This window comes from Anomaloglossus baeobatrachus, chromosome 1 (genome assembly GCF_048569485.1).
Source record: "Anomaloglossus baeobatrachus isolate aAnoBae1 chromosome 1, aAnoBae1.hap1, whole genome shotgun sequence".
Lineage (NCBI taxonomy): Eukaryota > Metazoa > Chordata > Amphibia > Anura > Aromobatidae > Anomaloglossus > Anomaloglossus baeobatrachus.
In genome coordinates this window covers 347,283,936-347,301,180 of record NC_134353.1, presented here as the reverse complement: position 1 = coordinate 347,301,180, position 17,245 = coordinate 347,283,936, and the positions used below count along the sequence as shown (strand labels likewise).

At 45.4% G+C, this 17,245-nt stretch overlaps 1 protein-coding gene across 1 annotated transcript; it reads right to left on the bottom strand.

Moving 5' to 3' along the window:
* Positions 1-1,608: 1,608 nt before the first annotated feature.
* On the bottom strand, positions 1,609-11,253 carry LOC142300393 (protein kinase C delta type-like). Its single transcript, XM_075341894.1, has 10 exons — positions 10,610-11,253; positions 10,310-10,398; positions 9,991-10,161; positions 9,138-9,229; positions 2,973-3,035; positions 2,685-2,823; positions 2,385-2,573; positions 2,152-2,280; positions 1,871-2,058; positions 1,609-1,675 (listed from the first exon to the last, which is right to left on the bottom strand). Exons 1-10 carry the CDS (start codon positions 11,097-11,099, stop codon positions 1,609-1,611), a joined length of 1,617 nt encoding a protein of 538 aa, XP_075198009.1. The 5' UTR covers positions 11,100-11,253.
* Positions 11,254-17,245: the final 5,992 nt, after the last annotated feature.

Genomic DNA, 17,245 nt, shown 5'->3' with positions numbered 1-17,245 from the left:
CCTGGTCTGTGCGTGACAGAAATGTAGTATAGTTCTTCTGATTCACTATGTCGCTTCCCTCATGTTCAGGGCATTGCAGGCTGCTATATAGAATTAGTGTGGGTAGGAGGTGCTGCACTTTACACTTTGTGCAGTAACAGAATCCATCACAATCTTTTCTATTATTTTTTCCCATTTGCCTATTGAGCAATGATTGAGACTGTAAGTGTGAGCCGCCATCTATAAACATCAGCTGCTTTACCTGTCTGATAGTAGTGCTTCGGATCCCTGTGCTCGCTGCTGTACAGCAGTGGGTACATAGACGACATAGCAAGATAGCGCTACTTTATTAACCCCTAGATGCTGCTACCTATACTAGCCGCGGCTTCTAGGTGGTTAGACTGGGATCTAATGCAATTGCAGAACTCTGATGAGAAACAAAGGCCCCAGGACTGCCATGGCTGTATTTTTGGCTGGACTGAAGTCAGGGTCAAGAGATTATCAGCTTATTACTGTCAGGATGTAATGCCTTATTATACTAAGCAAATCCATCTGCACTTTATTGTATAGGACGGCAGCTCCCCCGGACCGATCATCCTGCAGGAGACGGTGGTGGCCGATCCAGAGGTCCATACATGTACACTAATGGAAGAAGCTGAACAGAGGGCAGTAGCCAAAGCCATATACCTGGTAGCCAGTGGAAGTGTCACCTTTGGATTGGAGGGGTGTATTGTATGGAAATCTGAGGAGTGAAGGTGGGTTTATACTAAGGTTTTACACCCTGGTTGAGCTTGTATGAATAAACACAATAATAGGAGACATTTTTCAAAACTGTTGCCAAGAATAGTATCCGATACTCAGCTCAGCCGTGACGTGTACCTGCACTTTACACTTTTATCTATAATAATTGGGATTTCTGTACCTGTAACCACTTGAAACTATAACATTTATATATTATTTCTTTTGCCCAAATGAAAATCCACCCTAAACAGCAGGAAAGCATTTCTTCCTTCCTTCACCCCTCCAAAAACAGATTAAAAATTGACCAAAATGTGTGATGTAACCCAAAATTGAACCAATGAAAAGTGGATACGTGGTATCACCACATTACATGCACCCTGTGCTCTTAAGGGGGGGATGTAAAATACTTATCCATGAACATATAAAATAAATTGCTACTACTACTAGCACATGATGGTGAATGGTTTTGTTTATTGCTGGTAAATGTCCTTTTAGGTTCCTCTCTGCCACTAGTGGTGTGAGCTCCACCGAGGGCAAAGGACTACAAGTTGCCATTGTTGTGTTTATCCATCGGCACTCAGGAGAGGAAAAACCCCCTGTGGGGGAAACCTCCAGGGAACCATGGCCTAAGGATAAGTGCCCTTCCCTGGGGGCACAGGCAACATGTCATCCAGAAATGCTGGTCCGCGGTCATATTAGTGACTCCTGGTAGGATTTTCATGGTCTCCAGCTTCTTCTTGTATTCAGACACTGCAGATGCAGCAATAACCCCTAGCCCTGATTATGGCAGGGCAGAGGAGTGGATATGGCTACACTGCAGGTCACGGCCCTCAGGACACTCCTAGTGCTGATGGAATAGAAACGGGTGAACAGCAGTTCTCAGGCTGTTCACTTCCAGGGTTTTATCCTCCTCCAGATCCTGTGGAAGGCGTCCTTCACAATAGTGCCAAATGTCCTGTCGGGAGAGATAATAGGTTAGCAAGAATCCTTATGTCGCAATAAGACACATGAATTGGGACTGTCCTAAAGGGATAACGTGTAAGCGGCAGTCAGTAAGAGCTTTCCACATTATACTCTGCTAACAGATTCATAGGATAAGAGATGGGCCTCAAAAAGTCCCCCTATCCCCGTCCCATTTACACTGACTCACCTCCGATGGGGTTTTACAGGCCTTCGATTAGATGTTATAGGTTTTGGTATTGATTCTATGACTTTCCATCCTTCATTGGCAAATGTGAATCCACAGAACAGGTTTTGACCTGTTTCGGCTATTGGTGTATTGTTAGCTTCAGTAAAGCACAGGACGTCTTTCATTGTATCAGATGTCATCACTGGTGGCTGCGGAAAGAAGATACAAGAGTGAGAGCGTTCATAAAGAAGAAACAACAGAAATGTACTACTGCCACCATCTTCTCTGGGTCATTTACTTACAGGGGTTAGCTGGAATGAAGGACACGCTGTGGCTTCCTCTATATCTGTCCAGTTGATCTCCATAAAGAATGGATGATATCTGATGTTCTCCACAAATTTCTGTCGACTTTCTGCTGACTTATCCAAGAGCTGGGAACATATAATGAAGATGATTATTGAGTCTCCAGTCATCCTCCATTGTGTATTTCATTACATATATTCGCTGTATTACTGAGATGTGTCTTTATACTCACCCCATTAATGATGGCTTTGAGTTGGGGGTCCATTTCATTTGGGAAGACAGGATCATCATTGATTATTGCTTTAAGGGCCCTACCAATTTTCCCTCGATAGAATGGATGTCTGCCAGTAGCCATCACGTATATCACCAGACCAGCAGAGAACCAGTCCACTGCCGTGTTGTAGGGCTTGTTTTGAAGAATCTGTAAAGACATGAAAAAGACAATAAGAACATTGTCCAACTAGCAGAAGACATGGAGATGTCCAGCCTTGTATATCAGTGATCCCTCAGGGACATGTAGATGATTCCTCACCTCAGGAGCCATGTATAAACGAGTCCCGGCCCAACCTGAAATGTTTGTATCGCCAAAGATGTTCATCACTGCAAGACCGAAATCAGCGATCTTCAAGTGACCGGTGCTGTCCAGTAAAATGTTGTCCGGTTTTATGTCTCTGGAAAGAGTTTAAAAAATATCATAATGCAATTATTATATTAGCCGGGCTGATAACGTATTAGGGATATCAAGTGTCTACAGGGGGTATTAGGATGAGGGTATAAGAGTATATATACCAGGTCTACAGAGAAGACGTACTGCACCTACCTGTGTATGATGCCCCTGGAGTGGAGAAACTGCAGCCCACAGATCAGCTCAGCAGCAAGAAATCTAATGAGAAATAAAACAACAGAAAATGATCAATAACCATCATTTCATGAAACTAAACTGAGGCGAATAATGACGTAAAGCCATTTGAGCCTGACAACCATCATCTTCATGTAAAGACAGCCTGGACTGGTTGTCCCGAAAGGGCTCAAGGGACGGCAACATAGCTAAGGAGTAAAAATTTACCTCATAACCATGACTATACAAATTGAGGTCACGGAAGCCCACAATGGGGTCTAACTGTGCCTAGCACTTACTCTATAGCAGGGGTGGGGAACCTCCGCCCGCGGGCCAAATGCGGCCCGTGGCGACTTTGTATGCAGCCCCCGGGTACATTCCCGGGGACCGCTGTGCTCTGGCGGCAGCCGCGCTTTTCCCGGCTGCTGGCCCTTTAAATCCCACTGCCTGATGACCTGAGAGTAGATGCTAGAATGTATGGGCTCTATCCAGATCCTGACTTCCAGGACCTGACTGCAGCCCATACATTCTAGGCTTAACCACGACCTGTGCTAGTGTGCTCTGGTGGGCGGGGTAAGCAGCACGCTGCGATAAAGTCACAGAAGAGCTGCAGTAGATTTACCAGCCTCCCGGACCTGTGTTGTGCTGTGTGTGACTCCTTCCCCACCCCAGTACTGTGAGTGCTCAACCCATCGCTGCCCCCCCGCTCAGTGCTGTGTACCCCCTAGTGCAGTGTGTACCCCCTAATGCTGTGTACCCCCTAGTACAGTGTGTACCCCTAATGCTGTGTGTATCCCCAGTGCTGTGTACCCCCTAGTACAGTGTGTACCCCCTAATGCTGTGTGTACCTCCCAGTGTTGTGTACCCCCTAGAACAGTGTGTACCCCTGTAAGGGGTGGGCAGACCCCTTACAAAGAGGTGCAGTGTTTCCCCCTGAAGATACCCCCGCTGGGGTAGACAAAGCTGTTGATGTTTTATGTTGATGTTTTATTGTAATTGCACTGTTTTAGTGGGTTTCCCCTTGTGGCCGGGTGGGACGGCTGTTCCCATAGAAACTGTACAGGAGGGAGGAGGAGCCGGCAGCTTAGGGGGAAAGGGAGTGTGTGTGTGTTGAAGGCAGTTGATTCCGGGACGGGGGAGAAGGAACAGCCAGGGGCAGAGTGTGGAGCTGAGTGGACAGGAAGAACGGAGGGAAGGAGAGAAGTGTCCTCAAGGGTGAAGCAGAATTAGTGTGGGTCCAGTCTGTGATAGCCGGAGTGGGAGCCTAGGTGAAGTGGAGTAGCCGGGCACATCCCCACTAGAGGAGACAACAAGGAAAGATTTCCCCGGACAGGAATTGTGACCGTGTGCTACAAAATCAGTGCATTGAGCTGTCTTTGAAACTTCGTGCAATAAAGATGTCATTTGGTTTATCTGATCCCTGCCTGAGGAGTCTTCCTGCGGCTGACAGTATGCTCTTTTCCACCACACTCTGACCCACAGAACAATCCCCTGTCCCAAAAGTGACGGCGAAGCCGGGGGTAAGCCTGATAGAAAAAGGGGCCACGACTACAATCCCCGAGGCGCCCCTGGCACCCCGTTACACCCCCAGTGCTGTGTACCCCCTAGTATACTGTGTACCACCTCAGTGCTGTGTAACCCCTTCACTGCTGTCCATGCCCCCCTAGTGCTGTCTGTACCCCCTGGGTGATGTCTATGCTCCCCCAGTGCTGTATAACATGCTATGAAGAAAAAGACATGGATCGCACATCCCACAAAAATACAATGATCATCGTATTTTTGTGGGATGTGCGATCCATGTCTTTTTCTTTATAGCATGTCCCCCAGTGCTGTCCGCACCACCTAATGCTGTCCATGCTGCCACCAGTGCTGTCCATGCCACGGTCAGTGCTGTCTGTGCCCCCTTATGCTGTCCGTGCTCCCAAGTGCTGTGTGCCACCCCTCAGTACTGTGTACCCTCCAGTCCTCTATACTCTCCACTGCTGTCTATGCCCCCCAGTCCGTGCCCTCCTGGTGATGTCTATGCTCCCCCAGTCCTGTCTGTGTCTCCCTAGTGATGCCATCTTGTGCTGTCCATGCTGCTCCCTATTGCTGTCCGTGCTGCTCCCTATTGCTGTCCGTGCTGCCTCCTAGTGCAGTCCGTGCTGCCTCCTAGTGCAGTCCGTGCTGCCTCCGAGTGCAATTTGTGCTGCCACCTAGTGCTGTCTGTGCTGCCACCTAGTGCTGTCTGTGCTGCCAGCTAGTGTTGTCCGTGCTGCCACCTAGTGTTGTCATTGTCCCCAGTCATGTCTGTGCCATCGCCAGGGCTGTCCATGCCCCCCTAGTGATGTATATGGCCCAGCCCCTCCTGTGATGTATACGCCTCAGCCCCTCCTGTGACATATATCCCCAGCCCTTCCTGTGATGTGTACTCCCTATGTCTCCTGTAATTTATGGGCCCCAGCGTCTCCTGTGATGTGTATGCCTCCAGCATCTCCATACCGAGACAAATCTGGAAAAGCAGCTGTGAGAAACAAGATGATCAATATCACCGAACATCACAGCCGCACCAAAGAAGAAGCTCCAGCCACCACACTAGGGGTGAGTTAATTAATCGTTTGACCAAATATACCAGGGTACTTTTCAAGTTGATAATTTTGTGCGGCCCCCAAAGGTTAGTAGGAAATTCCAAATGGCCCCCGACAGTAAAAAGGTTCCCCACCCCTGCTCAATAGCATATACCTAAAACAGGAGGACCAGAGTACTTAATTGTCCAAAGAATAACAAAGTTTATTGATGTACAAAAAGACAAGATACATAAAAAAAAAAATTGCCGTAATATAAAACCATTAAAAACACCATAAATATGGGTAAAATAACCCTTGAAATGGGACAGAGAGATGGTTAAATAGCCATAGGGTATGAATAGGCTAATGCGGGTGTCACACGGGACGAGATATCGGGCGATATGTCGGCGGGGTCACGTCGTAAGTGACGCACATCCGGCATTGTTTGATATATCGTAGCGTGTGACAGCTACGAGCAACGGTGAACGAGGAAAAATACTCACCTTATCGTTGCTCGTGGACATGTCGCTCAGTTTCAAAAAGTCGTTTATTCTTCTCTGCGCCTCTTGTTCATCGTTCCCGGGGCAGCACACATCGCTCCGTGTGACACTCCGGGAACGATGAACACAGCTTATCTGCGTCCGTCAATGCGGAAGGAAGGAGGTGGGCGGGATGTTTACGTCCCGCTCATCTCCGCTCCTCCGCTTCTATTGGCCGGCCGCTGTGTGACGTCGCTGTGACGCTGAACGTCCCTCCCACTTCAGGAAGTGGATGTTCGCCGCCCACAGCGAGGTCGTCTGGCAGATAAGTACATGTGACGGTGGTTAAACGACTTTGTGAGCCATGGGCAACTAATTTCCCGTGGTGCACAAACGACGGGGGCGGGTGCGATCGCTTATGCGATCGCACGACATATCGCCCTGTGTGACGCCCGCATAAGCCAATGAAGGATGTATCCTATAGGCTGTATCATGCATAAGTATATCATGTATAAACATTAGCCAATGATGGATGTATCCTGTAGGCTCATATCATGCATGAGGACATCAAAGAAGTCATGAATTGTTGTATTATGCCAAAAATCACAATTGTGCAAAAACCCAACAGGCTATAATGGATATTTCATGGAAATATAAACTGATATAGTCAGTAAAATACAAATGTGACAATAACAGTAGTCACTGAAACAATAGTCACTGGTATGGGGGCTTATCTTTATGGGGATTCCCCTTTTCCTGGGACATGTAGTGCTTTTACATAAAGCACTGCCTGGCTTTCAGTGACTATTGTTATTGTCACATTTGTATTTTACTGACTATATCAGTTTATATTTCCAGGAAATATCTATTATAGCCTATTGAGTTTTTGCACAATTGTGATTTTTGGCATAATACAACAATTCTTGACTTCTTTGATGTTCTCATGCATGATTTAATCCATCATTGGTTGATGTTTATACATGATATACTTATGCATGATACAGCCTATAGGATACATCCTTCATTGGCTTAGGCTATTCATACCCTATGGCTATTTAGCCATCTCTCTGTCCCATTTCAAGGGTTATTTTCCCCATATTTATGGTGTTTTTAATGGTTATATATTATGTCCATTTTTTTCTGTTGTGTGTCTTGTATTTTTGTGCATCAATAAACTTTGTTATTCTTTGCATAACTAAAGAGGGATGCTAGACCTCAGGGATAGCAAGGGGTTAAGGTGTAGTGCATTTTGTGCGGGGGAAAATTGTGAGGTGGAGTTATAGGGGTTGTGGGGCAATGGGATTGGTCAGGGGGAGGTCTGTTGTAGTGTAGATGTATATGGCAGGTCTGTGGGGTGGGTGGTCATTCGGTACCTGCAGACATCTGGAATCGTCCCTAGACAGATTTGCCAGGGGGCATTTTGGTCTGGGAATGTGTTCGCGGTGCCAATCGTGTTAGCCTCCCTGGCGGTGGAACTTTAGGATCGGGGAGTGGGTGATAGGTTGGCCAGAGGCCATAATATAATTGCAGTTTGTGGATACAAGCGGCGTTGTGTATAGGGTCTGGTGTTGCTTTCAGCGGTTGAATGCCGAGTTTCAGGGAAGTGGTTGGCGTTGGACACTTGGTTGGTGCAGGGTTTGTCGGAAGGTCCAGGGTTATGGTGTCACTGAGTCTGGTGTAGTGAGGGGTGCGTCCGGATTCCTTTGGGACTTCAGGAAAAATCAGGGTTGCCTTCCTTTCAGTTTAGGGGGTGTCGTTGGATCTGCATTATAGTGTCAGAATGGGTGAGAATTTCGTTTCTCATCTTTGGAGTGGGGCAGCGGTAGTGGCTGCTGGTCTGGGGTCTGGGGGGCTCTTAAGGTGCGTACAATTTGTTGGGTTCAGTTGGCTAGCTATGTATGGTATGGCAAACGTTATGTGGCATATAGGTCGTTTGGTTTGTACCCCGAAGTCGGAGGTGTGTCCTGTTACTTTATGTATTTGGAACTTCCCCTTTTGGGGTGGGGGCGTTTTAGCACGTTGGTAAAATTAAATAATTCCCTTCAGGCCAGTGCTTGCCTTGATGGACAGCAGTTCAATGTCGCCAGGGAGGAGGGGAAACTTTAGTGTATGGTAATGGCCCTGAAGTGGGTATTTGAGGACTGGTGCTATCACGTAGGTTGGATGGACCACCGGATGTTTTGGTACTACACATGGGTGAGAAGTTCTTGGACCAGGGTGTCCAGGGACTTGATCTAGGACATCAAGCTTGTCTGCCTTGGGCCCTTGTCTTCCCGCCCGGGTATTGTGCTTGTGTGGTCGGATATAGTGGCTCACTTGTTCTGGAGGTATGCACAGTTGGGTGACAGGGCACGTTTTTTAAAAAACTACCACAGGGTTTTTGATGGTGCGGTGCATATGGGTGGAGCAGTGGTGCGGCACTGGGTTTTGGAGTCTCTATCTGGTGAGTTGTGAGGTTCAATGGAGTTCATTTGAGCCCATTTGGTATTGCCATTGAGATATTGGCGTACTTGGGAGGCCATAGTGAAGGCCCTGGTTGATCTTTGGTGGCGGGACTCGCACTTACAAGGTATCATACAAGCTCCCTGTGGCAGAAAGGAGGGGGTATTTGAAGTCGGCGGATTGCACAAAAAGCGGAGGGTAACCCAGTGCAGGAACGGGTTACCCCTGGTGGTGCAGTGGTATACTTGGTTAAGGTGGGTCCCTGTTGTGCTGAGTCTCAGCAGAATATGTTAATTTGGGTCCCTGCTTGGCTGGGTTCCAGCGGGACATTGCTTGGGCCACACTCGGCTGGATGTCCTTGAACCGGTGTGGTGCGGCTGAGAGCACGTGGTGGAGCTGGTGTTGCAATCATGTACAACCGGACTCTTCACTTACCCCCCCCCCCCTCCTTTGCTGGTGGTTTTATGGAGTTATTACTATGTTTATGGATGATATGTTACTGATTGTTTGTTGTTAATAAACGGGGCTGTTGTGGCCTTTTACATCCAATGTCACACAGTCTTTGTGTCTTATTTTAGTTTACGAAATTGGAAAAGGTGTTTTTTTGGGCTAGGGTTAGTATAGCAATGCAAAGCCGTCAGTTAGTCTTTCCTAAGTCATATATCCATGTTCTGTCTTACCTGGTGGCTGAAATAGGAAATGGGCCATTGGTTGACATGATGTCTAGAAGGTCTCCTCTGCTGAGATATTCCATGACGTAGAATAAGTAGTCCTGTGATAAAGCAGGGGAGATAATAGGTGTTACTGGTATAGTCTAGATATGGGTCACTGGTGGTAATGTTATAATACATGTAATACTATGGTAATGTCCTAGAAGAACATTGCATGGCCATATGGACAGGCATTCATAGAATATATAGAAATCTCAGAGCTGTTAGATTGTGAGCCTTTCACATAGCTACATAGGTTGAAAAAAGACCTTGGTTCATGTAGTTCAAACTTCCTCCACCAATTATACATTTTGTAACTAAATCATTTATAACCGACAATGTTTTGTGCACTAAGGAAATCATCGAGTCCAGATATAAAAGTTGTGATAGTGTCAGCCATTGCCACCTCTTGTGGTTGGGCATTGCAGTGTGAATGCTTTAACTGTAAAGAACCCTTTCCTATTTAGCTGCCGTAATTACCTTTCTTCCACTCACAGAGAGTGCCCCTAGTCCTTAGTATTGTCTTTGGAAGGAATAAGTCATGTTCCAGTCTTTTTTATTCATACATATAAATGAGATCTCCTGTGAGAAGTCTTATTTTATAAGCTAAAAAAATCCAACTTTTCCACCTCTCATCATATGGGAGTCGTCCATTCCTTGCAATAATCTAGTTGCTGCCTTTGAACAGACTCTAACTTCTGAACATCATTTTTAAAATGTGGAGCCCAAAAGTGAATCCCATATTCCAGATGTGGCCTTACAAGTGATATATATAGGGGTAACTATAGAGGGGTACGTATAGGAGTACTTATGGAGGGATTACCTGGGACTGGAAGGTGGCAAAAGCCCGAGTAATGAATGGACTCTTCCTAGTCATCTCCAGGACCTGTCGTTCTATCAGGATCTCGTCTCTTGATATATTAAGTAGGAGCCTCTTCTTCACCATCTTCACTGCCACTTGTTGTTGGGAGGCCTTATGTGTGGCCAACATGACCTGGAGGATACAAAGCATTAGAACTGGAGGAAAGGCCCGTCCTGCCATGAGACGTGACGAGAAGATGTGAAGCAGTGATGTTCCTAGGGTCATATTACTACTCCACATCATACATGAGGAAGACGTCACCACAATTCCTAATACTTACTTTACCAAATCCGCCCTCTCCAAGGATTTTATGGAAGGTGAAGCTCTCCAGTCCAGTCACAATGATGGGAGATTCAGCCGGGGTTGTCCCTGATGGAGAGAGGAGAAATAAGATGTATTATTCCTATATAATTCTAATGTGGCCTCCTATAGCAATTACAACATGGGGTAGAACAATATTAGACGGTATCAAAGAGAAAAGGCACAAAAATCATTATAGGTGGGGTATTCTAAAGGTTCATAATCCCATCAATTACTACATTGGGGCTATTGGCTCTCGGGGTCTTATTTCTGTACTCACCTGACAGCTGCTCAGTGTCAGCTTTGGGGGACCCACTGGATCCATCATCAGCTTTGTCCCCCATCGCTTCTCCCCTTTTCCTCTTGCTCTCGATACTCTCTTGTATCGGGCTTCCAGGTCTTTTTGCAGCCTTGATAAGGCTTTGGTTGGTGCCATCTTTTTCATCCTCTGATGTTTCCGTTCTCCTTTTTTTTGGCACCTCATCTATGCTTTCTCCCTTTCTCTTCCTCAAACTCTCCATATTCAGCTCAGGTTCAGCTTTGGGGGAGACGCTGGATTCATTATCAGCTTTGTCCCCCATCGCTTGTCCCCTTTTCCTCTTGCTCTCGATACTCTGCTGTATCGGGCTTCCAGGTCTCTTTGGAGCCTTGATAAGGTTTTGGTTGGTGCCATCTTTATCACCCTCTGATGTTTCTATTTTCCTTTTTTTTGGCACCTCTTCTATGCTCTCTCTCTTTCTCTTCCTTAAACTCTCCATATTCAGCTCCATAGATGAAATTCTGGGCTGAGGAAGGTCCTGTCCACTCTGGAGCGCTCTCGGATGGCTCTTGGAACTACTCCTCTAACAGGCCTTCTATTATTCGGTATTATATTTTATATAACACTAAAATTTGCTAAGCGCAAGTAAAAATCGCCTTCACCCACTAAGTGATGAAAACAAATGGACGATATTCAGGCTGCAGCGACATTCTGATGACTGTTCTATGACATCACAAAGGGATCACATTCTATAGGTCACATGACATCACAAAGGGACCAAAGTCAAAGGTCAAGTGACATCACCGACAGACCAGTGACATCGTCTGTCACTACAGGTGAACTTGCAGTAGAATATCTGTGTCTGCCTCCAGCTTTTCCCTCTTTCCATAGAAGTATATGAGCACCAACTGTCATCTCCTAGTTCAGTAATGGCAAAATCTGTACACAATAGGACTCAAAGTCATCAAGGAGTTTTTGACAGAGTTTTGATGTCAAAATTCTTAAAATGTCACAAATGTTTTATGCAACTTTTAGTTCCAAAAAATGTTTTGTGTTTTTTCCAAGTAGGAGGAATGTGGACAGAGCTTGGGCAGAGCGGTGCATGCTCATGGCTGCCCGATAAATTCATCAGAATTTACGTGAAAAAAGTGGCAATTTTGTTTTTGCTAGAAATGTACTCCAGTCACTGACTGGAGTATATTCCTGGCAGCACACATAGCGGTCGTAAGGTACGGCAAATTCAATGAAAGGTGCACGCCTCTTATTGAATTTCCTGCATCTTGCTTCCGCGCACTGTGGGCCACTAAGTGTAAATTATATCTGTGAATTGAGAGTGAAAGATCAGTCCACGAGGAGAAGGAAGCAGGTATCTCTGAGATATATTACAAAGTTTCTTATCTTACTTGTGCTACTGATTTATGAAAATAATAATAAATTAATAAATAAAATGATGGTGACTCCTTAAGAAATGACAGTTGTGCTGCGATCCCAGTTATTTCATAGTGATTTCACATAGAGACCTATTACTTATCTCTTCTGAGGGATGACAACAATTGAATGCAGCAGTGGCCGGCTCCCCATTCATACAGCTGATTTCACTGCAGACAGCCAAGGCCACTGGTGGGCACAGACATCAAAGGGTCCTTGTGAAGAACAGTATATGAGACCTTTTCAGTCCAATAACTCATCATAATCCACAATTACATCTGCTTTGGAGGTCAAAATGGGTCCCCTTACATAGGGCGGTGCAGAGAAGAGCAACCAAGAATGGGTGCAATACCAAGATGTGTTATTAAACTTGGGGTTATTTAATTTGGAAAAATGAAAGCTTAGGGGCCATCTTATTACAATGTACAAATATATGAGGGGACAATACAGAGATCTCTAATAATCTTTTTACACCTAGGACTGGGGGGCATCCACTACAGTTAGAGGAAAGGATATTTATTCATAATCAGGGACACAGATTCTTTACTGTAAGAGCAGTGAGACTATGGAACTCTCTGCCACATAATGTTGTAATGGTTGATTCATTACTAAAATTTAAGAGAGGCCTGGATGCCTTTCTTAAAAAATATAATTTTACTGGTTATGTCCACTTGATTCTGTGAATCTAGTCTGATTGACGTTTGTGGAGTCGGGAGGGAATCTTTTTCCCCTAATGTGGAGCTTACTATCTGGCGCATGTTGTTTGTTTTTTTTTTTTTTTTACCTTTCTCTGGATCAACATGTTAGGTTTGATCATTTGTTAAACTCGATAGACTTAAGTCTACCTTCAACCTTAAAGGGGTATTCCCATCTTCAGAATCCTAGCCCAATATGTAGTAGGTGTAATAATAATAATAATATTAGCAAATAGCTTTATGTAGAAATTGTCACGGACGTCTTCCGTTGTTTGGATACTTGTGACAGGTTTGGGCCTGGAACCAAAACAGACCGGAGGGCACCATCCCAGGAATCAATTATGGTGATCTCCAGTAGTATCAAAGAGACAAGGTAAATAATGGAAGAAAGAAAAGCGTACTATAAAAATGGGATCACCACATAAAGACAGAAATACAAAGTACACCTTTATTAAAGCGAAAAAAACCTCATCAAATGAACAAACATTAAAAACATTTAAAAATGACATGAGTATACAAATAATCTAAATGATACAAGTGCATCTCAATAAATTAGAATATGCTCAAAAAAGTAATTTATTTCAGTAATTCAATACAAAAAGAGAGAGACATATTATATAGAGACATTACACACAGAGGGATCTATTCCTATATGTTATATACCGTATTTTTCGGACTATAAGACGCCCCGGACTATAAGACGCACCCTGGTTTTAGAGGAGGAAAATAGGAAAATAAAAAAATGTGGTCATGACATACTGTTATACGGCGAGGATCTGCTGCTGACACTGTTATGGGGGTAATGTCCCCAAATTCTCTACTAAGGTACCCCATCCTGGTAATGATCCTCCTGCCTTGTATATGATCCTGCTATAAACCCCCATGCTGCTCATAGACCAGCATCCTGCTCATATTCCCCCATCCTGCTCATATACTCCCATCCTGTTCATATACCCCATCCTGTTCATATACCCCCATCCTATTGATATACCCCCCATCCATCCTGCTCATATTCCCCCATCCATCCTGCTCATATACTCCCATCCTGTTCATATACCCCATCCTGTTCATATACCCCCATCCTGTTCATATACCCCCATCCTGTTCATATAACCCCATCCTGTTCATATACCCCCATCCTGTTCATATACCACCCATCCATCCTGCTCATATACTCCCATCCTGCTATATGCCCCCATCGTGCTCATATACCATCCTGGTATATGGCCTGTATCCTATAGCACAGATAAAAAAAAATAAACGTTTATACTCACCTTTTCTTCACTCTCTGCAGCACCGATCATCTTCCTCTCTGCGCCGCTGACCTGTGTGTGTGGAGCTGTCCCCCTGCAGCACCGCGATGTCTTCCTGTCTGTGCCGATCAGCTGACCAGCACAGATCAGCTGACCGGCACAGACAGGAAGACATCGCGTGCTGCAGGGGGACGGCTCCACACACGGGGATGGGTGAGTGTACTGATTCACTGCACCCCGCGCTGATGATGACGCGCGGGAGGCAGTGAATACAGCCGCACATGATCACTCCAGGCTATAATTGCCAGGGGTGATCATGCGGGCCGGCTCTTTGCTATGCGCGCGTCCCTGCTCGTCATCCCGCCCACCTGGCAGCGCTGGCTTCTGCACTGAGAAATGGGCGGGGGATGGGCGTGTATATGTAATGAGCGGGCCCACGTGGTCACGGCAGGCGCTGCTGCTGCCTGCTCGTGCCCCCGATGACCCGCTCCACCGCAGCACCCTCATTCCCGGCCGCAGCCCTATAGTTAGACCATAAGACGCACCCCCAACTTTCCCCCAACATTTGGGGGGGGGGGGAAGTGCGTCTTATGGTCCGAAAAATACGGTAGTCATTGCACACCGAGGGATCTATTCCTATATATTACATAGTCATTACACGCAGAGGGATCTATTTCTATCTAATATATAAAGCTGAATGTGTGTATGTATGTGTGTGTGTGTGTATGTCCGGGATTGGCATTCGCACCGTCGCAGCTACAGCCATAAAATTTTGCACACTCACACTTCTGGACCACGAGAGATTCATAGGCTATGTTTTGAGGGGAAATTTTAACCCCGCTCTTTACAGGTATTCACCAAAAAACCTGCCTCCATTAAAGCAAATGGAGCTGGGAGCTACAGTGCAGCCAGAACTTCAGAAGAATGCACAGCCACGCCCTTATATTGAATGTTGGCGTGTCATAATGCAGCCAGGGAAAGAGACAGACACAGACAGGGAAAGAGGCAGACACAGACAGGGTAAGAAACAGACATAGACAGGGTAAGAGACAGACACAAAGAGACAGACACAGACAAAGAGACAGACTGAAACGGAAAGAGACAGCGAGGGAAAGAGAGAGACAGGTTAAGAGACAGACACAGACAGGTAAAGAGACAGATACAGACAGACACAGGGAAACAGACAGACACAGGGAAAGAGTACACAAAGGAGAAAAAGGCACACATAATCCGGGCTCACATCATAAATAATGATAAGAAAATTTTATTTATGATAATAATATTTTATTGGGTCAATCAAGAAACACACAATTTAAAATCACTTAAAACAGACAATAAATCACAAAGACCTCAAGTTGTAATACAATAGCTCCGGGATAATATACCAATTGATACAGATCTATAAGGGTACTAATAAATAGATACAAAATATCCACGAAATGTATCAATAATTCTCCAATTTATGAAAACAATAATTAGTGGCATGCAAGAAAATGAGTTCAGACAATGATATGAAGTCGGCACCTAAAGAGTTAATTCCCACCAAATTTGAATGCATTGTGGTGGAGGATAAAATGTAAGGCATCGGCTATGAAGGTTATTAAATCTGTATCTTGATTAAATTGTTTCAATGCTCTAGTTATCATTATCAATATTGAGAGAAGCTAGTTGAATGGTTTCTTGCTATTGATGATTTTCAATCATTTTGATAAATTCCCCAGTATCCCTTAGATAGGATGGAATATATTTCAAAAAGGCTTTGAGTAGCCATTCAATGTATTGAGAAAGTGGCTCTGTTAATCAGCCAGTATCTGACACAATAGGGCGGCCGGGGGGGGCGGCGCTGTCCTTACGAATTTTTGGGAGGTAGTACCAGTGCGGTTTTATGGGAAAAAGAGCAAATAAGTTTTCTGCAGTTTTTTTTAGATAAAACCCGTGCACTTACATTTTTGTTTAGTAAACTTCGTAATTTATTAGAAAATACCCATGTTGGATCATTTTGTAAAATTAAATAAACCTCTTTATTATTTAGTTATTTTAAAGCTTCTGTTATATATGCCTCCTTTGGTAACAGGACAGTGGCGCCCCCCTTGTCCACCCTTGTCCACCCTATGATGTCATCCCAAGAAAGATTTACATGTGTCCAGCAGTAACAGTCTATGAAACTAATATTGGTGCCACCGAGTGGCGTAAATAGAGTTTGATGGGCCCTGGTGCAAAGTTTAGACCGGCGCCCCCTCCACGTAGACCGACACTTGGGGTACGGGATAATGACGCTGACACTCGGGGTACGGGATAATGACGCTGACACTCGGGGTACGGGATAATGATGCTGACACTCGGGGCACGGGATAATGACGCTGACACTCGGGGTACGGGATAATGACGCTGACACTCGGGGCACAGGATAATGACGCTGACACTCGGGGTACGGGATAATGACGCTGACACTCGGGGTACGGGATAATGACGCTGACACTCGGGGTACGGGATAATGACGCTGACACTCGGGGTACGGGATAATGACGCTGACACTCGGGGTACAGGATAATGACGCTGACACTTGGCTCTTACCCACAGCACCCAGGTTTCCCATGATCTGAAATCCCTCTATCAGCACCCAGCTTTCCTATGTTCTGATATCCATCTTGTCCTCGGCACCCAGCTTCCCCATGCCCAGCTATACATCTTTCCCTCAGCACCCAGCTTTCCCATATCAGAGCATGGGAAAGCTGGGTGCTGAGAGATGTACAGAAGAGCATGGGAAAGCTGGGAACTGAGAGATGTACAGCAGAGCATGGGAAAGCTGCGTGCTGAGAGATGTACAGAAGAGCATGGGAAAGCTGGGTGCTGAGGAAAAGAGCCCTTTTCCCTCAGCACAAAACATTCCCATCCCCTGCTTGTATCTTTGTCCCCCTCGTATATAGTTCTCCAAATACAATAATGGCCCCCACATAGCCTTCCATATAGTACAATGGGTCCCACATAACCCTTCATATATTAGAATGCACCTCCATAGTCCTCCATGTATTATATGAATTTCCCATAGTTCTCCATGTATTATAATTCACCCCATAGTTCACTATATTTTATACTGCACCACATAGTCCTCCATATATTATACTGCACCACTTAGTCCTCCATATATTGTAATGCACCTCCATAGTCCTCCATGTATAAAGTAGCCCTCATAGCCCTCCAGTTATAATGAATTTCCCATAGTTCTTCATGTATTATAATTCACCCCATAGTTCTCCATATATTATAGTGCACCCATAGTA

Bases quoted from the DNA above. Each gene is read 5' to 3' on its own strand.
- LOC142300393 (XM_075341894.1), bottom strand. From the start codon at position 11,099: ATGGAGCTGAATATGGAGAGTTTAAGGAAGAGAAAGAGAGAGAGCATA. The intron at 3,036-9,137 runs GTAAGACAGAAC...ATTTCTCATTAG, and splicing joins TTTCCTATTTCAGCCACCAG to ATTTCTTGCTGCTGAGCTGA. The intron at 2,281-2,384 runs GTGAGTATAAAG...ATATGTTCCCAG, and splicing joins TCAAAGCCATCATTAATGGG to CTCTTGGATAAGTCAGCAGA.